The sequence below is a fragment of the Pecten maximus genome, chromosome 2 (assembly GCF_902652985.1).
Source record: "Pecten maximus chromosome 2, xPecMax1.1, whole genome shotgun sequence".
Taxonomy (NCBI): domain Eukaryota; kingdom Metazoa; phylum Mollusca; class Bivalvia; order Pectinida; family Pectinidae; genus Pecten; species Pecten maximus.
This window is the reverse complement of record NC_047016.1, coordinates 24860471-24888235: the sequence shown is the minus strand read 5'-3', so window position 1 is coordinate 24888235 and position 27765 is coordinate 24860471. Positions and strand designations below refer to the sequence as shown.

Genomic DNA, 27765 nt, shown 5'->3' with positions numbered 1-27765 from the left:
GAACTTCCAGTTCTTTGAGGTTTCGTTAACTTTTCCCGTGTGCGCTTGTAAACATTTCACGGGAATTCGAATTACCGCAGGATTGAATTTTTATGTTACTAGTGATTAGAATGTAGTATTTCAACTGCAAACAACGCAATATGTAGAACATAATATCTGAGTATATGCGTAAATATAATTTAACACGAAAGTATTTGTAATTATGAAACCGTTGTTTATTGAAATGATCACCGGGGCACGGGGATGTGTGGTCCCAGTCATAAATGATAGGTATAATAATGACGTGTTCAAGTTTATATACCGAATTCATTCATTTTAACCCACGCCGAGCACGCTAATCTACCTGCATGTATATCTAGATCTATAGCTACTATATGGAACGTGATTTTTATGTTTGTAATTTTACAACAATTTCGCTTATCATATGCAGTTAAAGTTTCAGTTTAGCACTTAACCCTGTGTATAGAAAGTTGAGCCAAGGATAAAATGTCTGGCAACCACAGATTGGCCTGTATGTTATGAAGTGAAAAAATAGATATGTAGCCTGATAGGTAACTATCAATAAGAAATGTTGATATCAATTTCGTAAGTTCGATTGATTTTTTTTTTCAGGTAATAATAATAAACATGTAAACATTTAAGATTTTTGAGAATTTTTACTGCGAAATTCACCCATTTTCAAAATGGCTACCCTTGAGAAAATTTGAGCTGAAGGACCCAATTTTGTTTTTTGATTAGGTGTTATATAAGACCCTAAACTTTTGTTATAAACCATAATTGTCATATTGAATTCAAGAATTTGACTGAAATTCTCCAAAACGTTAACACTAAAGTCTATGGGGAAACAATTGGTTGGTTGGTCCCTAGAACATTAGTTCGGGGTGACTGTTAGATGTTGTCAGCTGGTGATCCCCTCCTCCTTTCTCAACGCGGGCTTGGGACCGGCTACGGCGTTAGCTATAGGTGTATCTATGTTGAGACGGTATATTGACAATGCAGTCGGATTAAACGGAATTGTATATATGTTGATACAGTATATTGGTAATGAAGTCCCATTTGACAGAGGTGTATATATATTGAGACGGCATATCGGTAATGTTCTCCCGTTTGACAGAGTTGTTCATATGTTGAGACGGTATGTTGAGACGGTATGTTGAGGCGGTATGTTGGAAATGCAGTCAGATTAAACAGAATTGTATATATGTTGAGACGGTATATTGGCAATGTAGTCCCGTGAGACAGAGTTGTTCATATGTTGAGGCGGTAGGTTGGTCATGTAGTCCCGTCAGACAGAAGGGTTAATTTGTATACATGTTGAGGCGGTATTATGACTTAATTGTAATTTATCGTTATTAATTTTGTGACAAAGCTCAAACATTGTATAACAAAGAACGAGATAGGGAAACAATAGATTTATTAAGGAATGTATACATCCGAAGATCAGGATTTGAATTTCTTGTCGTAATTGTACTCGATAAATATTTGTAATATGTGTACAATTCTCATCCACGTATGTAAATATATTGCGATCCAGTTATTCATATCATCTAATAGACGACTTCCACAATGATCATGTCAGAATATCGGGCCGACTATCACTGCGCCATTGAAACGTTCTTGTTCAAGAACGCTGATGTGGCGCAGCGGTATGAGCTGCGGGTATTTCTGGCTAGACGATTGGGTGCTGTACATCGTGAGTTCAAGGCCCGGTCAAGGCACGAGTCATACAAGCTTCAATAACGTAACAATGCAAATGATATTTACATCAGCATGTTGACATGGGAATGCAAGATCCTGCTACGAACACGCTCGCATTGTAATTCTCTAAATAATCTCAATGTTCTTAACATACACTTTCTATAAACTAAGATGGTTGGTGTATGTTATCAAAAATAGAAATATTACATCATGGTTAACCAACGGCTGCCTGTTTAAGTTCATATTTGATTTGTTGTATTACTCTCTACATGTTACCCAAGATCCAATCCCTGTGATAAGAGGTCTTCGCATACACGGTAGGCCCGACGTTACAGTCCGCGTTACCCCACGATACCGCTCCCGCATGTACCCAGGTACCATCCACCAAGCACTGGAGAGGACCGCCACTGTCACCCTGGGAAATACAACACCACCACCAGTTAATGACGAGTGTGTTTTTAAAAAATCAAGAAATTAATCTTTTATATCCAAAACAAAGCACAAATGTTACCAGCAGACACGGTATTCGTTATCCCTAGAGCCGTCAAGATTCCGGAGGGGAATCCTGCATATTAGGACAGATGACTCGAACAGAAAACGAGATGAAACATTGTAACGATACTGTAATATTACTATCTAACCAAGCGTATAGTAGTATTCATTAATCGTCATAGTATACATTCAAAATATTGCAAAAGACTACTTTTATGTAAAGAATAGTCTGTGTAATGATATGACCAATTTGGTACATATTAATTGATTATCTCAAAGGTAATGCATTTTGCCATTTGGTAATTCAAATAAATCGGTATTTAATTCTGAACTTACATAACAGGCGCCTTTTGGTTCCGAATCCGTACATATCATATCGTCAGTGACAGGATGGCCTTCCACGATGCCGGCCTGACACTGTTCATTGGTCACCACAGATGTTTGAAGTTCCTGAAGGATTCTCGCTGAACCCCATGGTCCTGTGGGGCGGATGATATATATCATTCAATGTTGCTACATTTAATGCTTTGGAAAATAACGTTTGTCCAGTTTGATTTCTGGGTAAATAGACAGGATATTTGAGATAAGACTAGGAAAATGCAATAATAAAATAAACGATGAAGCTTAGAAGTCGATTAAGGAGCCACATTGACGAGAAACATATGACGTAGGTGGCAACAAATGCGGAAACCGTCTTCATATGATATGGGTTTTCCTTTTGTATTCTCTTGCAGGGAGACACAATGTGACCAAATCTACGTTGAGTTATTGCCCCTTAGTTGTTTTTGAACTGTGACCGAGTACCTATCAATGTCGACAATATTCAATCTCCTTAGCTGACTAGAAGACAAAATGGAAATAGAAATGCAATACATTTAGATGACACATGTTGAATACCTTGTTGAATACCTTGTGCTACTGACAACTAAATATTACAAACCTTTTTATTGTCCCCAGCTAGTTACATAACTAACTAAATATTACAAGCCTTTATATTGTCCCTAGCTAGTTACATAACTAACTAAATATTACAAACCTTTATATTGTTCCCAGTCAGTAACATACCCACCTTAATATTAAAAACCTTTATATTCTCCAAAACCTGTTTATCTAACTAAATACTACAAAGCTTTGTATTCTCCCAAACCAGTATATGTAATTCAATACAACAAAGCTTTGTCTTTCCCTGCCTGTAAAATAACAAATTAAATACTACAAACCTATGTATTCTCCCCACCTAGTTACATAACTAGCTAAATATTACAAACCTTTGTATTCTCCTCCGCTAGTTACGTAACTAACTAAATATTACAAACCTTCATATTCTCCAAAGCCAGTAACATATGTTCATGTAACTAAATATTACTTTGTATTATCCCAAACCAGTATATGTAACTTAATATTAAAAACCTTTGCATTTACCCAAACCAGCATATGTAACTAAATATGACAAACCTTTGTATTCTCCTCAGCCAGTAACATTATTAAGTAAATGTTACAAACCTTTGTATTCTTCCCAGCTAGTAACATAACTAACTATAATGTTACAAACTGTTGTATTTTCTCCAGTCAGTAACTTACTTAAGTAAATATTACAAACCTCCGTCTGATCCCCATCCAGTAACATAACAAGTACTGTTCATCAAGTCCATGGTGTCATTCGCCAGTCCGGGTATTGGTTGAATGTAAAGATTAAACTTCACCTTTTGCTTAAGCTTCATGATTGCCAGATCATGTAGAACGTCCACGGTCATAATCAGGATGCTACAAAAACATACACACACGATTATAACTAGTAGTTTTAAAAATGATAAACCGTATAGAGTTACACTATTATGATCCTCATCATAAAACACTTTATCATTATTTTCATCATATTACACTGTTGCATCATCTTCGCCTAACACTGGATTAGTATAGCCTTCCTTATCTGGGCAATATAAACATTGGTGGTTATCAGATCGGGACCGGTTTAACGAATTTGAAATTATTTTTACATTTAAGGAAAATCTAAAACAGGGGAATCGTTTACTATCCACATGCTCAGGTTCCTATGTATGTGGTATGTGTGACTGATGTCAAATTACATTAAAACACCCGTAACTCGGTTATAAGTCGTAAAAAATGAGTATATATCTGGTACATACAAATCATTATCTCTGATATAATATATGATACACCTGATGTAATAAATATTATACCCGTTATAATGATTGATATACCTGATGTAATAAATAATACACCTGATATAATGTATGATATACCTGATGTAATATATGATATACCTGTTATAATGATTGATATACCTGATTTGATAAATAATAAACCTGTTATAATGATTGATATACCTGATGTAATAAATATTATACCTGTTATAATGTATTGTATACATGATGTGATAAATGATATACCTGTTATAATGTATGATAAACCTGATATTATAAATGATATACCTGTTTTAATGTATGATATACCTGATGTAATATATGATATACATGTTCTAATGTATGATATACCTGATGTTATGAATGATATACCTGTTATAATATACAGTATATCTGATGTAATATATGATATACATGTATCTGTTATAATGCATGATATACCTGATGTTATGAATAATATACTTGTTATAATGTATGATATACCTGATGTTATAAATAATATACCCGATGTCACATATTATATACCTGATGTTCTAAATGATATACTTGTTATAATGTATGATATACCTGATGTTATGAATGATATACCTGTAATAATGTACAGTATATCTGATGCAATACATGACAAACCTGATGTAATATATGGTATTCCTAATGTAATATATGATATACCTGCTTTAATATATTATAACCCTGATGTAATATATGATACACTTAGTGTAGTATATGATAAACCTGATGAAACCTGATGTAATATATGATATACCTGATGTAATATATGATATTCTTGATGTAAGATATGATATACTTAGTGTCAAATTTGATAACCATGATATGATATATAACTGATATAACTTATGGTATACCAGATGTAACATATGGCATATCTAAGATAATTGATGATATACCTGATATAATATATGATATACCTGATGTAATATATGATAAACCTGAAGAATGACGTGCAGTAAGGGGCGATAACTCTGTTATCGTACCTTACGGAACGTAATGATAATACAAGCTAATTCGCCGATTTTGCCGGATATAATAGCGGTTTAGAGACGGAAAAAAAGACTCATAGGATTAAGCTTTTTTTTCCACCATTGTAAAACTAGGCTCGATCTAGGTCTGGATGTATTTGGTATCCCTGTGCATTTTTTCTTTTATGAAATATTTTGGGTCAAGCATGCCAAAATCGACATTTTAACTCAGAGGTTCTATTTAAATCCTCCTTAAAATTCCCCACAAAAAAATCCAGAAACATATATGATGCACATATAAATAGATAAATATTTCCTGAAGAAAATGGTCTGTTTAGTTTTTCGATATCTTTAACAGAACGGTCACAAGATTGTTTTGAAAATTGCCTATCTTTTCGACCTTCTCATTATTTTCCCACTCGACTGGGGTATTTTCCTATATATAGACCGACTGCTTTGATGACGTAAGACCGGGCGTTTTCTTCCGTTTAGAACGGTTGAACAGATGGACCGTATCAGCATACAAAGTTATTAGCATTAAAATCATTACGAATCAGCTGGTTTTATATTTGTTTTGGGCAAGTCATCTTGATGATGACTTTCAAATCCTGCATTAACATCAACAGGTCCGTTTATCTTGATGGTATGAAGTTTATAAGTAATAGAAATTATAAATACAACTGGTTTGGTCAGTTTGTCCACATAAATAAAGGAAAACTATAGATAACGCGATTCTGAACTCATCGGGTATTGTCGCTGAAATGATTTCCCGCGGACACCGCTTACACGTTCAACTCAAGGCTTTAGCTGCAGTCTAAGTGAGTTGTACTACATTTTCCCGTCAGGACCAGGACTTTTTAATATTACATTGGAGGTCATAGGTGTTCAACTATGACCAAACGTGTTGCTTGACAAGACCAGTATTCATCGTCAACCCAGATCAGCGTTCTTTTCGATAACAAATGAAACTCGCGTAAGCTTCGAATAGGCCTACTGTAAATGTCATATGTACGTTTTAGAGACAGGCGATGCTTAAATATGTAACATTTAGTTTCTTTATACGTTTGTTTAATGAAATTACGGTTTCGTTAGGTGATGAATGTTTAATTTTTGATATCTTGATCATCTGATATTTGTTTATGTCGAGTAGCAACGTTTCGAGAAACATATCACATACATATATTAGCTTACGATGACACAAACATTCAAGGAACTACTGTACATGTACTTCAGTACACACTAGCAGTATATTGAACATTAATATATAGTAATAAATAAATGAAGTAAATTTTCAAATTTATTTGCCTCAAATACCATACAACATATTTAAACCTTTCACTTTCATGCACCGAAGAAAATGATACTTATTTTTTTCAGAAAACAGGCAAACTAGTGTACACTGCTGTCTTATAAGAAGTTTAAAACATTTATTTGAAATGAAAACATTGTTTATTTTGCTTGGTAAGCTTCATTTTCATAAATTATTGCTCAAATTTCTGGATGGTATGTTGACAGACAGGCCTCCTGCATGTTGTGTAGCGGTAGTCACTAACTACTACAAGGATACCCTGCCTCAAACTGACTCTGGCTATTCACAGGGTGATAAACCAAGTTAACAAAGCAAATATATGTAAGGGTAAGAGATAATTGCCACTTAAATTTCAGCAACTGGGCAAACTGGTGTACACTGCTACCTGATTAATGGTAGATAAAAGTTATCTAAAAATATAAACATAATATATCATGAATGGTTAAACTTCGTTTACATAAATTATTGTAAAATTTCACATAAATCAATTTTAAACTTGGTAATTACATAATTTTCATCGTAGATGGAAAAAGGGAGATAACTGCCTCACCTGTTCTTGATATTAAATTAATTAATGTATTAATGCTTTTCAGATAATTTCTATTCATGTTCGATCAATTATCGATATGATGATGATCGATCGTGAACTCATTTCAATGGAATGGCTTTGTCAAACAAACAAACAATCTTCCTTCTCTCATTTGTATCATTATGTTTTACTCGGAAATTAATACAAAAATGTGATTTTCCTCGCGCAAGTTTGATTTATTAACAATTTTCTCCAAGATTAATATTTGGCGAGTGGATTCCAATGAAATCCTGGCTATTTCTATCTGAGCGAGTTAATCCCTATTTTTCGAGGATATTTGTCCAAATTAAGATATTGTCTGTTTGCAATGACCGCCATTTCCTAGCCTCTGATTGGTACAAATTAAGATATATTCTTATTTTAATGAAATTGGATATGTAGGTAAATCATGACACACTGGTCCCTTTGTTAACCTCATTTAGATATTGTCTGATTTCAATGAAATATGGGTATTGTGGGACAGCAAATTCAACTTGATGGGTTTCATTTCCTTGGCAGCAACACAGTTTTACTTATTTTTGTTTAAGGTCCTATTAAAAGCCAGGGTCATTTGAACATTTAAGGACGTGCCTGGTTTTGGTGGTGGGGAAAGCTGGAGTACCCGGAGAAAAACCACCGACTTACAGTCAGAACAAGTCAATGCCCCACGTCGGTTTCGAAATCGCAACCTTGGGGTGGAGGCCTAGTGATAAAGTGTTGGACACCTAATCACTTGACCTCCGCGGCCCAACAACACATAGTCTTCTCATTGGTTGAAATTAAGATATTGAGTGGTTTTGATGAAAACTGCTGACACAGAGTTATTGCCCCTCACTCCGCTTCATTCTTTCTGTGACATCCTTTAGGATATGATATAACTTATATAATTTATGATATACCTTGTGTAATATATGATATACCTGATATAATATATGAAACCTTGATGTAATATGTTATATACCTTTCTTATTTTCTTTACTCTTATCTTTTTTTCACCTCTTGTCTTCTTTTCGTTCTTATGTCGGTCGTAATCCCCTACTACTACTCTGTAATACTTTTTTCTTCAAAAGAAAACAGTAGTAAGAGGCCTGTTAATTGCATATTACTATAAAAGGAATATGAACCAATATTCATAACAAGGTCATTTTTATATACATGAAATACGGGCTCTTAGAGTTCCATATACATTTTATATACCTAAGTTTGCAGCTATTAAATGGTGACACTCAACTCTGATTAGTGGTGTAATTGATATATGAATAATTCCACAGTTCAAACTAAAAGAGGGAGAAAAAGAAGGCAAAGAAAGTGGCAAGCCGTAGTGAAAACCCGAATTCCTGAAATCTTAATTTAACGGAATAAGCATGGGTGGAAAAATAAACAATAACTGGTTTGTAAAATGTGCCCCTAAGCGTGTGACAAAATTTTAACAACTTACAGTGTAAGCTGTGTCGTGGACATTTCTGCAATACGTGCAAGAATACACGTGTCTTAACGAATTGATAAATACAATCTGTATATCTAATTCTGATTCTATAACGAATATGTCCGTGTAAAGTTCATGCAGAAAAGTATTTGTCAATTAACATAAAAAAATGCATAAAACAATTCTGAAGATGCCGCACATCAAAAACTTGAGAAAATGACTGGTAACAAATGTGTGGAATTGAAAGGAAGAATATCAACATAGGAGGTGATTGGAATGGAAGAATATAAAGTAGACAAAGCGAAGGAAACCACATTGATAGAAAGATAAAAAATATGTGTCATACTGTACATAATATTATAAATGAGGATGGGGCAGAGATGGTAAAATCAGCTGCAATTAATTGTAACAGCTTTTAAAAAGAGACCCATTCTTTATTTTCAAAGCAAGAAAAGTCTGCTTCAAACGCACCAGAGAAGCAAGCAAGACTTATTCCGCAACATTGCAGAAAGATAAAGCGAATTTGTCCTTATCATCTTAGTGGTCTGCCATTGAAGGATATAAGGCCATTTGTTTGAAAACTGAGGGCGTCGGAGAAACGATAAATCATAGCAAACACCACAGTATCGCATTAATCAAACTAGCAAACTGACTGATATTTAAGCATGATTTTAAAATGCATTAGATATATGTCAAAACATTTCTGAACAAACGTAAATGTACAAAGTTGGGTGGGGGTATGATAGTTCGTGTGACTTACTTTCTTTTGTGGACACAGTGAGCCGCCGTCAGTACGGTATCGTCATTAAGAAGTGTACCGCCACACAAAAAACTTTCCCCGTACTGCAGTTTCACCTGCCATGGCCACGCATCCTCGGCAGCATCTGTTCCCCCAACAATGGCAGGCGGCATGCCCGCACCATTGTATTCGCCGCCCACTACAAGGAACAACAGTTAAATGAAGTACCGATGGATTACTATGAATCTTCATCGTTATGTCTCCTATTAAGATAGCAGTGTAGCAGATTGCAAAACTACCTTGAAAATGAAGCGTTTCATGAAATAAAATGAATATTTATGTTTCGTGAATACATGGTAGCGAAACAGTCGTAACTGATATGTTATATTGATAATGTATACATATTATTATATTGACACCGATCAATCGATTAATAAAATAAAATAAAGAAATAAAAAGACCCAAACAACAACGAAAACAAACTTAAAATATATCGTATATCTTAACAGGAAGCTTGGCTCCCACAGCGAACCCACAGGATGCCAGGGCCAGCAGAGCCAATTGTGTTTTCATGGCTTCTTCGAAGTACTGATAGTCAGGCGAAACTGGTATTTATATGTTCTAATCATTCCCCCCATCAACTTTGCTTCGGGCAAATTATGTAACAAGGTACGGTCTGTAAGTGACACAAAGTAGATATAATCTCTGAAGAGATATCGTAACGAGGTATAAGTCCATTATCACCAGTGGAATATATTGTCACGGAGTCGTCAGAACCCTACAGCTATGTTGTAATATCTCTGAATTAAAAAATATCACAAGTGGATAAAACTTAATCAGCCGGGAAAATTACAACACGTGGTTTTGACCTCAATTATCGGGCCGTACCAATACGTCATGATCACTGGTTTGGTGTCATTTTGTTTTTTGATAATATTCCAAGTGAAACAGGTTGGCCATTGTCAAAGGCCGTGTGACGTCAACCCATTCTCAATGTCGTTACCATTACCACTTCACAGTTAATTGTAGACGGTCGTCATTTGATTGTTCTATCTCAAGTTGTGAAAACAATGAAATGATCTTAGTTGATGCCTAATGACCACAGTTTTCATCATTACATAGTAAGTAGTCCTGAATCGACACAAGGTAGAAATCAACGGCTATATAAGGAAAAGAGATAGAGAATTATTATAAGAATCAGTTTTTCGATACCCGAAAAGATTTTTTGCAAATTAAGATATAAATACCTATACATTAATATCTGTTTTAAGCAATTAAGAGTACGATTATAACAACATTAAAACCATTGTTCAATACTTATATTTACATTGCCTCACCATTTTCGTCAATTTTGAAAACTGAACCAACAAACAAATCACCGCCTGTTTTTTTTTTAATGTCACATGACAAAATATCAGCTGAAAAAACAGTGCGTTGAAGATGAACATGACTACCAGCACTTTTGTTTCTTTCAAACATATATTTGACGTTAAAATATACAAGATACATTTCTAAATTGAGAACCTGTAACAAAACTATTTCTCTGTGAACTTCGAAATCGCGTGTCGTCTTATTCGCGGAAATAATAAGCGATGCCGTCGGCCGCCGTGATTAGCTGTGAAAATTGAACAGGCAGGAATTGAAAGTAGAACTCGCGAAGAAATCTGGGTTATTTTGAAGTTTCTCTTGATTGGAAGTGGAAACACTGCTCGGGATCGCTATTTGGCGATTGTCTGTAACCTGAGAAAAGGCATTATTTGATTCGACAATCTGTGAAACGCGAGGAACAAGCTGTTTTAAACAACTTTTACTTTTATACTTAATGACCGGTCCAGTCTAGCAGACGATAGAATGACATTTTTGTGTTGTCGAATGACTTCTTCAGTCGGCATGAAATACTTTTGCAGTATAATGAATTTCAATAAGAAACAATAAACACATTTTATGACAATTTCAAACAGACACAACGTAGTGTTTGTGTAATTCTCCATCAAGCGATTCCTCATCGTAAGCGGCCATATTTTTTTTACAGAAAATAGTTGTCTGCATTCCTACACCCACTGGGTCGGGGTACTGGGTAATAAGGCGTATGGTAGCAACTGCCTTTCAGAACGAATGTAAATATATGTGTATGTGTTAGGTAAATGTATTATGTATGATACGTTATGTATTATATGTGTTTTGTGTGCGTATAATGTGTTATGTGTATGTGTTATGTGTATGTGTTATGTGTATGTGTTATGTGTATGTGTTATGTGCTATGATGGCATGGTTTATATAATAAATGGCTACAGTACGATTTTTCATTTCCCCCTAATTCATGGAAAACACTTCCCGTAATTTGTATTCATAGCTAAATATATAAGTGACAAGATGTATGAAACGTTTTATGATGAAAATCATAAGAATAGGAAATATCAGAGCGATTTACTACATTAATTCGATATCTTTTCACGGCTACGATTTTGAGGTAAAAATATCGATGGAAAATGCAAAAACAGCACACAGTTAAAGTGATAAATGCTGGCTTCAGGTATGTTTATATAATTTGAACGGTAAGTGAACAATAAAAGCGTTATTTTTATAATTACACCCCAAGGTTTACATCCATACCTTTGAAGAATACTGTTTTACTTGGCTCTCGGATATTGGCCGTTTAAGATAAGTTAGAAACTATGTTTGCATATTTCTCCCGCTTGTTTCTATTAACAATATTTTCTTGAGTCGTATAGCACAAAAGGTTCTTACTGAAGTTCGATGTCACCGTTATGTCACTGGTGCGAGTCCGATAGGCGCCGAAATATAGTCGACTTGTTAACGACATGTGATAGGCTATAACATTGGTTATTGATGTTGGTAAAGAGTGTCATGGACAACATTGTTCGAATTAAGAGGCTTAATACATTTATTTTAATAATTTTACTATTACATGCAAGCGGAAGACGATAACCCAAGGGTCGAGTGCTAGGAGTATTGGATCGGAAAACACCCCACTCTCCCCTCCAAGGACAAAAATGGATATCATCGCTTTCTTTATTCGCCGATGCCCGAAATATATACGGTACCTTTGTTAGTGTTTATCGAGTTATACCCTCTATACTGTCTATAATGTATATACTTTCTGTTCTGTCTATAATGTTTATACTGTCTATAATGTCTGTACTGTCTGTTCTCTAATATTTATCACGACAAATACTGTAATGTCTATCACAACAAATATTCTAATGTCTATAAGGACAAATATTTTAATGTCTATTCCGACAAATACTCTATTGTCTATCAAGGCAAATACGTTAATGTCTATCATGACTCATAATCTAATGTCTATCTTGATAAATACTCTAGTGTATATCACGACAAATATTATAATCTCGAATATGAGAAATACTCTTATGTCTCTCATGACTAATTATCTAATATATATCATGACAAATACTTTAATGTCTATCATGACAAATTTTCTAATATCTGTCATGACAAATACTCTAATGTCTATCACGATAAATACTCTAACATCTATCATGACAAATACTCTAATGTCTATCACGACAAATACTCTAACATCTATCATGACAAATACTCTGTCTATCGAGATATATACTTTGATTTCTATCCTGACATATAATCTAATGTCTATCATGACAACTACTCTTATGTCTATCATTACAAATACTCTAATGTCTATCATGGCAAATAATCTAATGTCTATCACGACAAATATTATAATGTCTATCATGACAAATACAGTACTGTCTATCATGACAAATACTCTAATGTCTATCATGACTGGCCCCATGGTTTCTCCATCTGCTTCTGCTTTTGCTTCTGAACCATAAAACCAATATATTTTTATTCTCATTGTCAACTACATGTGTCCACTCATTTACTGGCCAGTGTGCCTGGTCCCTGATTATCTTGTGAAACTGCAACCTTATCCTATCGAGATGTTTACCCGAAGCCTTGTCATTGTTCTAATCTATCCTGGAAAACAGGAACATACTGGTTTCTAGCACAAACTTATTTCTAAAAGGAAATAATCGCAATAACACGTCAATCAATCAATACAAGCAAGGACTTCGTTGCAAAAATGGGTCAAAGCAAAAGTGAAACTAAAGAACGGGAGCTATGCATTACCCTGCGATCAGTAAGGCGACAGTTTCAGTTTATTTCAATGCTTACCATACATCTTTTTTTTTAGCCATCAAAACGCATCTCATGTTTCCCTTTTCGCCATTTTGTACAAATTAAACGGACTATCGAACGCTTGTTGAAGACGTGAATTTGCCTATCATTTGTAGGTTTTCGTTTACTTTGTCCAATATATACGTCATTTACAGCACAGCCATCTTAGTTTGGTTGACATGATCTTAAAAGAAAAAAAATAATAACGCCAGTAAAAATATTATTCAGAGAGGCAGCAAGTATCTCTATGTTAGAAACGTTGTTAATATTATTGATAGGTAAAATATTTTAACTTCCATGATTTTTATGTTCCTTCAAGTGAAACAGATTCTATTTTTCGTTATGTTTATTTCCATTATGTTTTATTCTATTCGAAGGTAAAACAAAAAATATTTCCACTATGGTTTATTTCCCGTATGATTTATCTCGATTATGTTTTAAGAAGAAATTGTTTTTATTTCAATTATGTTTAAATTCCATTATGATTTAGTTCCATTATGCGCTTTTTTCCTGATGCTTTATTTGAAATGTGTTTTATTTCTCTAAGATTTATTTCTCTGGTGTTTTTTTTTTTTCATAATGATTTCTATCCATATTTTGTTATTTCCCTTATATTTTATTTCTCTTATGCTTTATTTGTCTTATGTTTTGTTTTCATTATGATTTATTTTCTTTATGTTTTATTTCCATTTTGTTTTATTTCCCTTTTGTTTTATTTCCTTCATGTTTTATTTCCCCTATGACTTAGTTCCATTAATTTTAAAGGAGAAATTGTTTTCATTTCCATTATGTTTTATTTTCCTTGTGATTTATTTCCCTTGTGATTTATTTCCCTTGTGATTTATTTCCAATTTGTTTGAAGGAGAATTATTTTTATTTCCCTTATGAGTTAGTTTCATTTTTTTACGGATAAATTGTTTTCATTTCCAGTATGTTTTATTTTCCTGATGATTTAGTTCCATTATGTGATATTTCCCTTATGATTTATTTCCAATTTGTTTGAAGGAGAATTTTTTTTTTCCCTTATGAGTTAGTTTCATTTTTTACGGATAAATTGTTTTCATTTCCAGTATGTTTTATTTTCCTGATGATTTAGTTCCATTATGTGATATTTCTCTGATGATTTATTTCTCTTGTGTTTTATTTCCCTTATGATTGATTTCCAATATGATTTATTTCCATTATGTCCTATTTTCATTATGTTTGTTCCCTTATGTTTTATTTCCCTTATATTTTCTTTCTCTTGTTTTATTTCCATTATGTTTTATTTCCCTTATGTTTAATTTCCATTATAATTTATTTCTATTATGAATCATTTCCATTATGATTAATATCTTCAGTATAAACCTTCGCATATACCAATAACTATGAAAAGATTCTTTCCCTAACATAATAAAATATTGGAATTTATTAGAAATTATGTTTCAGAATCGCCACCATTATTACTTTTTAAAGGTGATTTAAATAAAATAACTGATTTTGATAAAAAGATGTTGTTAAACTATTAAACACTGTAATTCAATGTATGACAACTAAGAAACAGTGTGAGTTAACCTGAACGATGACACATTCTTATCCCTTAACAAAATAAAAATAAAACATTAAAATTACAACATAATTGAAATTAGACATAAGTGAAAGTAAATGATATGGGAAATGATATTTATTTTACTAACAACAAATGGAGTAGAGAAAATGTCTCGAATTGTTCAGAAATAAAACACGCAATCCTTGGTCTATAGATGGACTAGTCCATATTTGATTCATTAGAGCGGGTGTCCTATCTACTCAACAGCTGCCTTTGCATTATGTTTTATTTCACTTAAGTGGAAAAGATTTTCTCTTAAGATGAATAAAATTAATTTCACTTAGGCCTGACAACGCAAATTAAAAAGCTTTCACTATTGAAAAAAAACAACAAAAAAACATATCATTTTTTCAAATGGTTTGGATATGTTCCTGCGATAAATAGATATCTTCCGATCACCGTTTCCAGGAAGTGGCAGCATATACTTTTATTCTGTTCTTATTTTTACTACATACAGATGACTTCATAATGCATTAATTGAATTTCGTTTACATTTTTGTAAAATCTTGCTTATTCCATTGTTTGAAAATTGCTGAACTGCAACAATCGGGTATTCAGACGGAACAATTTGTTTCTATACCCTGCGTCGCAACCTATACTACAATTAGTGTATCTATACGCATCCAACAAATTTATCTTTTTTTTCATACACATGTAGAAATAGGTTTTTATTATTATACAGTGGTCTTTGAGAACCCCACGGACCGGTTTGCATTGTAACGGAAGATAACATTGAGGTAATTGTGCATTTATAATATATAACTACAGTTGATGGAAACCTGTTGTATGGGATAACTTATTTGTTTTTATACAAGAGATGTAGTTATAATTGTGATAGTAATCAAATTAAAAACAATACAGATTAACACACTGTTTTATGCTTGATTACGAGTATTTTAAAGCACGAGTATTAAAAAAAAAAAAAAAAATCTTGTGAAATAATACTTGACTTTCGTTGTCCCGTCGCTTGACAGGGGCAGGCCAAGACCTTATATAACTTCATACATTCAGTGTATGTTACATAAACATATCATTAGATCCTGCTAGCAAATCAAAGAACAAATGCGCATAGTATCAAATCCTCCAGATGAATGATTCTTTCTGTTGTAGATTTCATTAAACGAAACAGGTCTGTATACAAGTCAAACATATTTGAGTTTAATAGTTCATTATTTGTTTGTTTGCTTTATTTTTTATTTAAGACCTTTTTTAGTTTTTTCAATTTTGTTTAGTACATATGGATTATGGTTTTAGAAATAACACGCTAATTAAAATAATTCATTTACAGTTTTGTAAGAGATTGTTAATGTAGACTGGGTATGTACATGTTGTATTTGTAAGTGTATTGTGATTGAGGGTATTATTGTGTGTTTGTATGGAAGTATTTGGTATTTGGTCACGTGAGTGTTATGCTTCTCAGACTTGCCCAGTGACAAACGGACAGTATCACGTACCACAGACTTTACCCAGCACCCCTTTCGATCCGCATTTAGTCCTCAGATAACTCCCGCCACCAGTCACTCCTGACGCAGACTAGCAACAGTACAGTTGTCGGATACCTCTAGATCTGGTAACCAGTATTACCAAGATTGAGTTAGTATATATGGAAATCAATGAGACACTGTCTGCAAAGACGGTCGTCCACTCGGGGAGCCTGATAAGTGCATACATGTGTGAATGATCTACTTTCGTTTTGTCATTACAGTATTTTCTGTTTCTTATTTGTGTGTGGCAGTGGTGTTACATAAGGGGGACGAACCTTTGCTCTGCCTTTGAACGATTATAAACATTGGCCATACAAAGCGAGATTTTCCTTAAACTTTTTACAGAACATACAAATAATTCTCCCAGATACATCAATCGAAAAAGAAATCATCGTAAATCATCCTCGCAATCAGCAACAGATTCTTTACTCACCTCTGTGCTCCGAAGCAGATGGGCGCAGCCATTTTTGTTCTCGCAAAGCAAAATATGACATTAGCAAAGTAAATAGGTTCGACCCCCTGTTGTTGTAGGCTTTGGAAGAATCTGCGGTCTAAGCTTAGTCGTTATTTCACCCCGAGTCGATATTAAATCTTAGAAGGACTCTTAATGATATGGGCTATGGAGAAACAGGTTGATATCCTATTCAAATTGAAATCAATTGTAAAATGACAATGTTTTGGTATAATCTAGTTATTACTCATGATAAGCACTCTGGTACAATTTACAAAGTTATGTACAAGCTTCATGAAAATTATGTCATCAAATTTAAGTGGTTGCAAAACATTAAATATTATTTGGTAATTCTGGAATAAATCACTTATAGATCTTTCAAGAAACATGTTTTGTAAGCAAAATTTTACTGAAAAACTCAACGTTGCACGATCAATTTATCCAAAGATGGAATAATGACATAACGATATCTTCAAGAGGCGCCACCTATTTTATCTTTAAGAATAATTTCGGACAAGAACAATATTTGAAACGGCATGGGAAGAAGGATAGAGAATTAATAGCTAAACTAAGAATATCGAATTTGAAATTTCCCAATTAAACTGGAAGGTGGACAGGTATAGTGAGAGAAAACAGAGTATGTCCTCTCTGTAACATAGATGTTGGGGACGAATTTCGTTATCTATTCATTTGTAACCACAAACAGACTACTGCTCTGAGGAAAAATATATACGAATGTATCACTATAATCACCCGATCATCTTGAATTTGAAAGAAATGTTTTAAATTTGCAATACTGTTCTTCTTAGAAAAGTTAGCACATTTATGGAAAAGACATTTAAATTATTAAATATAATGTTAACTATGATAACTGTCTAAATATGTCATAATCATGAATTAAGATGCTTTTTTGATAGAAATTTGTATCATTATGGTACTTTTGATAGGGAACATCGTGCATTATTATGTATAATATTACTAATGAGCATTAAATTAATTGCCTCATGTATACAAAAATGCATGCATGTTGTTATATTGTAATGTGTCTAAGTGAATTTTGTGCAATGTCAATGTATTTACCATATTTTATACAAACATAATGTCTTAAGAACATGTGATTCACAGTATTTACCATATGTAAAAAGCTAATGTTTAAGAATATGTGAATTTTTGCTTTGTATCAATGAGATATCTTGTACCACACAAGGTGTGACTGAGTGAGAGTGAAAAAAAAAAAAAGAAAAAACCCAAAGACGGCGCGGCGCCACTTTAACTTTTTGTATGGCTCTCTCATCCGAGGAAAAAAACTATTTTAGAGAAGATTCATCGCTTTGTCGGACATAACAATCGCTTTAACTGAATAAAAATATTATATTGTAAAAGATGTATATGTTACGATATAAATTGTGATACTTGTTCTGTGATATATAGAGGATATTGAATGTTTTTTCCGTTTAATATAACAGATATTTCGATATTTAGTATACAAGTTGTGACGGTAATGAAGTCCTATTAGACAGAGGTGTATACATGATAGTAAGACGGTATATGAATAATGTAGTCCCGTGAGACAGAGGTTTATATATATTGAGACGGTATATCGGTAATGTAGTCCCATTAAGCTGAAGTGTATATATGTTGAGGCGACAGTTGGTGATGTAGTCCCGTTAGACAGATGTGTACATTTGAATACATGTTGAGACGGTATTATGATTGTAATTTATCTTAATTATTTTCGTGACAAAAGTTCAAACGTTGTAAAAGAAAACACGAGATAGTAAAACAATAGATTTATTAAGGAATGTTTATATACACCTTTTTGATTATGTATATAAAAACAATGCTAAACGTAACAGCGCAAATAATATTTACATCAGTATGTTAACATGGAAATACAGGATTCTGTCACGAACACGCTGGCATTGTAAGTCTCTAAACCTTCTTAATGTTCTGAGCATACACTACTTCACAGTTCCTATAAACTAAGATGGTCGGTGTAGGTTATCAACATATAGAAATGTTACATCATGATCACCCAACGACTGCATGTGTAAGTTCACATTTGATTTGTGGTATTACTCTCTACATGTTATCCAAGATCCAATCCCTATGATAAGAGGTCCTCGCATACACGGTAGGCCCGACTCGACAGTTCTCGTTACCCCACGATACCACTCCCGCATGTACCCAGGTACCACCCACCAAGCACTGGAGAGGACCGCCACTGTCACCCTGGGAAATACAACACCACCACCAGTTAATGACGGATGTGTTTTTAAAAAAATCAAGAAATTAATCTTTTATATCCAAATATAAAGCACAAATGTTACCAGCAGACACGGTATTCGTTATCCCTTAAGCCGTCAAGATTCCGGAGGGGAATCCTGCATATTAGGACAGATGACTCGAACAGAAAACGAGATGAAACATTGTAACGATACTGTAATATTACTATCTAACCAAGCGTATAGTAGTATTCATTAATCGTCATAGTATACATTCAAAATATTGCAAAATACTACTTTTATGTAAAGAATAGTCTGTGTAATGATATGACCAATTTGATACATATTAATTGATTATCTCAAAGGTAGTGCATTTCGCCATTGGTAATTCAAATAAATCGGTATTTAGTTGTGAACCTACATAACAGGCGCCTTTTGGTTCCGAATCCGTACAGATCATATCGTCAGTGACAGCGGGGCCTTTCACGATGCCGGCCTGACACTGTTCATTGGTCACCACATATGTTTGAAGTTCCTGAAGGATTATGGCTGAACCCCATGGTCCTGTGGAGCGGATGATATATATCATTCAATGTTGCTACATGTAATACTTTGGTAAATAACGTTTGTCCAGTTTGATTTCTGGGTAAATAGACAGGATATTTGAGATAAGACTAGGAAAATGCAATAACAAAATAAAAGATGAAGTCGACTAAGGAGCCACATTGACTTGAAACAGATGATGTAGGTGGCAACAAATGCGGAAAAATGCCTTCATATGATATGGGTTTTCCTTTGAATTATCTTGCAGGGAGACACAATGTGACCAAATCTACGTTGAGTTATTGCCCCTTAGTTATTTTTTAACTGTGACCGAGTACCTATCAATGTCGACAATATTCAATCTCCTTAGCTGACTAGAAGACAAAATGTAAATAGAAATGCAATACATTTAGATGACACATGTTGAATACCTTGTGCTATTGACAACTAAATATTATAAACCTTTATATGTTCCCCAGCTAGTTACATAACTAACTAAATATTACAAACCTTTATATTGTCCCCAGCTAGTTACATAACTAACTAAATATTACAAACCTTTATATTGTTCCCAGCTAGTTACATAACTAACTAAATATTACAAACCTTTATATTGTCCCCAGCTAGTTACATAACTAACTAAATATTACAAACCTTTATATTGTTCCCAGTCAGTAACATACCCACCTTAATATTACAAACCTTTATATTCTCCAAAACCTGTTTATCTAACTAAATACTACAAAGCTTTGTATTCTCCTAAACCAGTATATGTAACTTGATATTAAAAACCTTTGTATTTGCCCAAACCAGCATATGTAACTAAATATGACAAACCTTTGTATTCACCTCAGCCAGTAACATTATTAAGTAAATGTTACAAAGCTTTGTATTCTTCCAAGCTAGTTACATAACTCACTATAATGTTACAAACTGTTGTATTTTCTCCAGTCAGTAACTTAATTAAGTAAATATTACAAACCTCCGTCTTCTCCCCATCCAGTAACATAACAAGTACTGTTCATCAAGTCCATGGTGTCATTCGCCAGTCCGGGTATTGGTTGAATGTATTGATTAAACTTCACCTTTTTCTTAAGCTTCATGATTGCCAGATCATGTAGAACTCCACGGGCATAATCAGGATGCTACATAAACATACACACACGATTATAATTAGTAGTTTTAAAAATGATAAACCGTATAGTATTACACTATTATGATAGTCCTCATAAAACACTTTATCATTATTTTCATCATATTACACTGTTTCATCTTCTTCGCCTAACACTGGATTAGTATAGCCTTCCTTATCTAGGCAATATAAACATTGGTGGTTATCAGATCGGGACCGGTTTAACGAATTTGAAATTATTTTTACATTTAAGGAAAATCTCAAACAGGGGAATCGTTTACTATCCACATGCTCGGATTCCTATGTATATGGTATGTGTGACTGGTGTCAAATTACATTAAAACACCCGTAACTCAGTTATAAGTCGTAAAAAATGAGTATATATCTGGTACATACAAATCTTTATCTCTGATATCATATATGATACACCTGATGTTATAAATATTATACCCGTTATAATGCATGATATACCTGATGTAATACATAATACACCTGATATAATGTATGATATACCTGATGTAATATATGATATGCCTGTTATAATGATTGATATACCTGATTTGATAAATAATAAACCTGTTAAAATGATTCATATACCTGATGTAATAAATATTATACCTGTTATAATGTATTGTATACATGATGTGATAAATGATATACCTGTTTTAATGTATGATATACCTGATGTAATATATGATATACCTGTTATAATGTATGATATACCTGATGTAATATATGATATACCTGTTATAATGTATGATATACCTGATGTTATGAATGATATACCTGTTATAATATACAGTATATCTGATGTAATATATGATATACATGTATCTGTTACAATGCATGATATACCTGATGTTATGAATAATATACTTGTTATAATGTATGATATACCTGATGTTATAAATAATATACCCGGTGTCACATATTATATACCTGATGTAATAAATGATAAACCTGTTATAATGTATAATATACTTGATGTAATAAATGATATACTTGTTATAATGTATGATATACCTGATGTTATGAATGATATACCTGTTATAATGTACAGTATATCTGATGTAATATATGATACACTTAGTGTAGTATATGATAAACCTGATGAAACTTGATGTAATATATGATATACCTGATGTAATATATGATATTCTTGATGTAAGATATTATATACTTAGTGTCATATTTGATATACATTATATGATATATAACTTATATAACTTATGGTATACCAGATGTAACATATGGCATATCTAAGATAATTGATGATAAACCTGATGTTATAAAGAATGACGTGCAGTAAGGTGCGATAACTCTATTATCGTACCTTACGGAACGTAATGATAATACAAGCTAATTCGCCGATTTTGCTGGATATAATAGCGGTTTAGAGACGGAAAAAATTGCTCAAAGGATTAAGCTGATTTTTTTCCACTATTGTAAAACTAGGCTCGATCTAGGTATGGATGTATTTGGTATCCCTGTGCATTTTTTCTTTTATGAAATATATTGGGTCAAGCATGCCAAAATCGACATTTTAACTAAGAGGTTATATTTAAATCCCCCTTAAAATTTCCCCCCAAAAATCCAGAAACATATATGATGCACATATAAATAGATAAATATTTCCTGAAGAAAATGGTCTGTTTAGTTTTTCAATATCTTTAACAGAACGGTCACAAGATTGTTTTGAAAATTGCCTATCTTTTCGACCTTCTCATTATTTTTCCACTCAACTGGGGTATTTTCCTATACATAGACCGACTGCTTTGATGACGTAAGACCGGGCGTTTTCTTCCGATTAGAACGGTTGAACAGATGGACCGTATCAGCATACAAAGTTATTAGCATTAAAATCATTACGGATCAGCTGGTTTTATATTTGTTTTGGGCAAGTCATCTTGATGATGACTTTCAAATCCTGCATTAACATCAACAGGTCCGTTTATCTTGATGGTATGAAGTTTATAAGTAATAGAAATTATAAATACAACTGGTTTGGTCGGTTTGTCCACATATATAAAGGAAAACTATAGATAACGCGATTCTAAACTCATCGGGTATTGTCGCTGAAATGATTTCCCGCGGACTTCACGCCGCTTACACGTTCAACTCAAGGCTTTAGCTGCAGTCTAAGTGAGTTGTACTACATTTTCCCGTCAGGACCAGGACTTTTTAATATTACATTGGAGGTCATAGGTGTTCAACTATGACCAAACGTGTTGCTTGACAAGACCAGTATTCATCGTCAACCCAGATCAGCGTTCTTTTCGATAACAAATGAAACTCGCGTAAGCTTCGAGTAGCCCTACTGTAAATGTCATATGTACGTTTTAGAGACAGGCGATGTTTAAATATGTAACATTTAGTTTCTTTATACGTTTGTTTAATGAAATTACGGTTTCGTTAGGTGATGAATGTTTAATTTTTGATATCTTGATCAGCTGATATTTGTTTATGTCGAGTAGCAACGTTTCGAGAAACATATCACATACATATATTAGCTTACGATTACACAAACTTTCAAGGAACTACTGTACATGTACTTCAGTACACACTAGCAGTATATTGAACATTAATATATAGTAATAAATAAATGAAGTAAATTTTCAAATTTATTTGCCTCAAATACCATACAACATATTTAAACCTTTCACTTTCATGCACCGAAGAAAATGATACTTATTTTTTTCAGAAAACAGGCAAACTAGTGTACACTGCTGTCTTAAAAGAAGTTTAAAACATTTATTTGAAATGAAAACATTGTTTATTTTGCTTGGTAAGCTTCATTTTCATAAATTATTGCTCAAATTTCTGGATGGTATGTTGACAGACAGGCCTCCTGCATGTTGTGTAGCGGTAGTCACTAACTACTACAAGGAGACCCTGCCTCAAACTGACTGGCTATTCACAGGGTGATTAACCAAGTTAACAAAGCAAATATATGTAAGAGTAAGAGATGATATTAAATTAATTAATGTATTAATGCTTTTCAGATAATTTCTATTCATGTTCGATCAATTATCGATATGTTGATGATCGATCGTGAACTCAATAGTGATTCCCAACACTACTGAATAAGTTGCGAAAGTTTCAAATAAAAAAAAAGTTATAGACAATTTCCTAAATTTGCTCGACATGGACCACTGACATTGTCTGACAAAGACACTGATACTGACTTTGAACTACGGGGGAATCTCGAAATATCATTTAAATGAAATGGCTTTGTCAAACAAACAAAAAATCTTCCTTCTCTCATTTGTATCATTATGGTTTACTGGGGAATTAATACAAAAATGTGATTTTTCTCGCGCAAGTTTGATTTATTAACAATTTTCTCCAAGATTAATATTGGGCGAGTGGATTCCAATGAAATCCTGGCTATTTCTATCTGAGCGAGTTAATCCCTATTTTTCGAGGACATTTGTCCAAATTAAGATATTGTCTGATTACAATGACATTTGGTATGTAGGTACATCATGGGACACCTGCTACTCTTGTAACCTCACTTTTACCCTTTTTTTTAAAACAAAATGACCGCCATTTCCTAGCCTCTGATTGGTCCAAATTAAGATATTTTCTTATTTTAATGAAATTGGATATGTAGGTAAATCATGAAACACTGGTCCCTTTGTTAACCTCATTTAGATATTGTCTGATTTCAATGAAATATGGGTATTGTGGGACAGCAAATTCAACTGCATGGGTTTCATTTCCTTAGCAGCAACACAGTTTTACTTTTTTTTGTTTAAGGTCCTATTAAAAGCCAGGGTCATTTGAACATTTAAGGACGTGCCTGGTTTTGGTGGTGGGGAAAGCTGGAGTACCCGGAGAAAAACCACCGACCTACAGTCAGAACAAGTCAATGCCCCACGTCGGTTTCGAAACCGCAACCTTGGGGTGGGGGCCTAGTGATAAAGTGTTGGACAACTGATCACTTGACCTCCGCAGCCCAACAACACATAGTCTTCTCATTGGTTGAAATTAAGACATTGAGTGGTTTTGATGAAAACTGCTGACACATAGTTATTGCCCCTCACTCCGCTTCATTCTTTCTGTTACATCCTTTAGGTGTCACCCCACTAGTATATGATATAACTGATATAATTTATGACATACCTTGCGTAATATATGATATACCTGATATAATATATGAAACATTGATGTAATATGTTATATACCTTTCTTATTTTCTTCACTCTTATCTTTTTTTCACCTCTTGTCTTCTTTTCGTCGTTTCGTCGGTTGTAATCCCCTACTACTACTCTGAAATACTTTTTTCTTCAAAAGAAAACAGTAGTAAGAGGCCTGGTAATTGTATATTACTATAAAAGGAATATGAACCAGTATTTGTAACAAGGTCATTTTTATATACATGAAATACGGGCTGTTAGAGTTCCATATACATTTTATATACCTAAGTTTGCAGCTATTAAACCTTCCTGGTGACACTCAACTCTGATTAGTGGTGTAATTGATATATGAATAATTCCATAGTTCAAACTAAAAGAGGGAGAAAAAGAAGGCAAAGAAAAGGACAAGCCGTAGTGAAAATCCGAATTCCTGAACTCTAAATTGAACGGAATATGCATGGGTGGAAAAAATAAGCAATCACTAGTTTGTAAAATGTGCCCCTATGCGTGTGACCAAATTTTAACACCTTACAGTGTAAGTTGTGTCGTGGACATTTCTGCAAAACGTGCAAGGATACACGTGTCTTAACGAACTTATAAATACAATCTATATATCTAATTCTGATTCTATAACAAAGATATGTCCGTGTAAAGTTCATGCAGAAAAATATTTGTCAATTAACATAAAACTAACATCGAGAACTTGAGAAAATGACTGGTAACAAATGTGTGGAATTGAAAGGAAGAATATCAACATAGGAGGTGATTGGAATGGAACAATAAAGTAGACAAAGCGAAGGAAACCACATTGATAGAAAGATAAAAATATGTGTCATACTGTACATAATATTATAAATGAGGATGGGGCAGAGATGGTAAAATCAGCTGCAACTGATTCTAACAGCTTTTAAAAAGATACCCATTCTTTATTTTCAAAGCAAGAAAAGTCTGCTTCAAACGCACCAGAGAAGCAAGCACGAATTATTCCGCAAAATTGCAGAAAGATAAAACGACTTTTCCCTTATCATCTAATTGGTCTGCCATTGAATGGATATAAGGCCATTTCTTTGAAAGCTGAGGGCGTCGGGGAAACAATAACTATTTAAACATGATTTTATAATGCATTTAATATATGTAAGAATATATCTGAATAAACGTAAATGTACAAAGTTGGGTGGAGATATGATAGTTCGTGTGACTTACTTTTTATTGTGGATACAGTGAGCCGCCGTCAGTACGGTTTCGTCATTAAGAAGTGTACCGCCACACCAAAAGCTTTCTCCGTACAGCAGTTTCACCTGCCATGGCCACGCATCCTCTGCGGCATCTGTTCCTCCAACAATGGCAGGCGGCATGCCCGGACCATTGCCTTTGCCGTCCACTACAAGGAACAACAGGTTCATGAAGTACTGGTGGATTACTATAAAGCTTTATCGTTATGTCTCCTATTAAGATAGCAGTGTAGCAGATTGCAAAATTATCTTTTAAATGAAGCGTTTCATGAAATAAAATTAATATTTGTGTTTCGTGAATACATGGTAGCGAAACAGTCATGCTATATTGATAATGTATACTGTATACATATGGCTCAACATTATTAGATTGACACCTATCAATCGATTAATAAAATAAAATAAATGAATAGAAAAGACCCAAACAAACTAAACAAACAAACAAAAAACTTTAAATATGTGGTATATCTTACTAGGAAGCTTGGCTCCCATAGCGAACCCACAGTTGGTCAGGGCCAGCAAAATCAATCGTGTGTCCATAGCTTCTTCGAAGTACTGATTGTCAGCCGAAACTGGTATTTATATGTTCTAATCATCCCCTCCATCAACTTTGCTTCGAGCAAATCATGTTACAATGTACGATCTGTAAGTGACACAAAGTAGATGTAATCTCTGAAGAGATATCGTAACGGAGTACAAGTCCATTATCATCAGTGAAAGATATTGTCACGGAATCGTCAGAACCCTACAGCTAAGTTGTAATATCTCCGAATTAAAAAATATCACAAGTGGATAAAACTTAATCGGCCGGGAAAATTACAACTTGTGGTTTTGACCTCAAGTATTGTGCCGTACCAATACGTTACTGGTTTGGTGTCATTTTGTTTTTGATAACATTCCAAGTGAAACACGTTGGCTATTGTCAAAGCCCGTGTGACGTCAATCAATTATCAATGTCGTTACCATTACCACTTCACAGTTAATTGTAGACGGTCGTCATTTGATTGTTCTATCTCAAGTTGTGAAAACAATGAAATGATCTTAGTTTATGCCTAATGACCACAGTTTTAATCATTACACAGTAAGTTGTCCTGAATCGACACAAGGTAGAAATTAACGGACATATAAGGAAAAGAGATAGAAATGCATAGAGATGCAAATTAAAATATAAATACATGTACCTATACATTAATCAATGTTTTAAGCAATTTGGAGTACGACTATAACAACATTAAAACCACTGTTCAATACTTATATTTACATTGCCTCACAATTTTCGTCAATTTTGAAAACTGAACCAACAAACAAATCGCCGCCTGCTTTTTTTAAATGCCACATGATAAAAATCAGCTGCAAAAATAGTGCGTTGAAGATGAACATGATTTCCAGCACCGTTTGTTTCTTTCTAACAT

The 27765-nt window shown here is 33.7% G+C and overlaps 1 protein-coding gene across 2 annotated transcripts; it reads right to left on the bottom strand.

Moving 5' to 3' along the window:
• Positions 1-1576: 1576 nt before the first annotated feature.
• On the bottom strand, positions 1577-27043 carry LOC117321595 (tryptase-like). Of its 2 annotated transcripts, none has more exons than XM_033876067.1 (6): positions 26827-27043; positions 26325-26502; positions 25170-25269; positions 20833-20995; positions 19729-19871; positions 1577-2113 (listed from the first exon to the last, which is right to left on the bottom strand). In XM_033876067.1, the coding sequence occupies exons 1-6, from the start codon at positions 26891-26893 to the stop codon at positions 1964-1966; spliced, it is 801 nt and encodes a 266-aa protein (XP_033731958.1). In that variant the 5' UTR covers positions 26894-27043; the 3' UTR covers positions 1577-1963. The 2 variants fall into 2 exon arrangements, with proteins under 2 accessions (XP_033731958.1, XP_033731957.1); XM_033876066.1 differs by lacking the exon at positions 1577-2113 and adding an exon at positions 18858-19314 and having other exon boundaries at positions 26827-27036.
• Between the last annotated feature and the right edge of the window lie 722 nt (positions 27044-27765).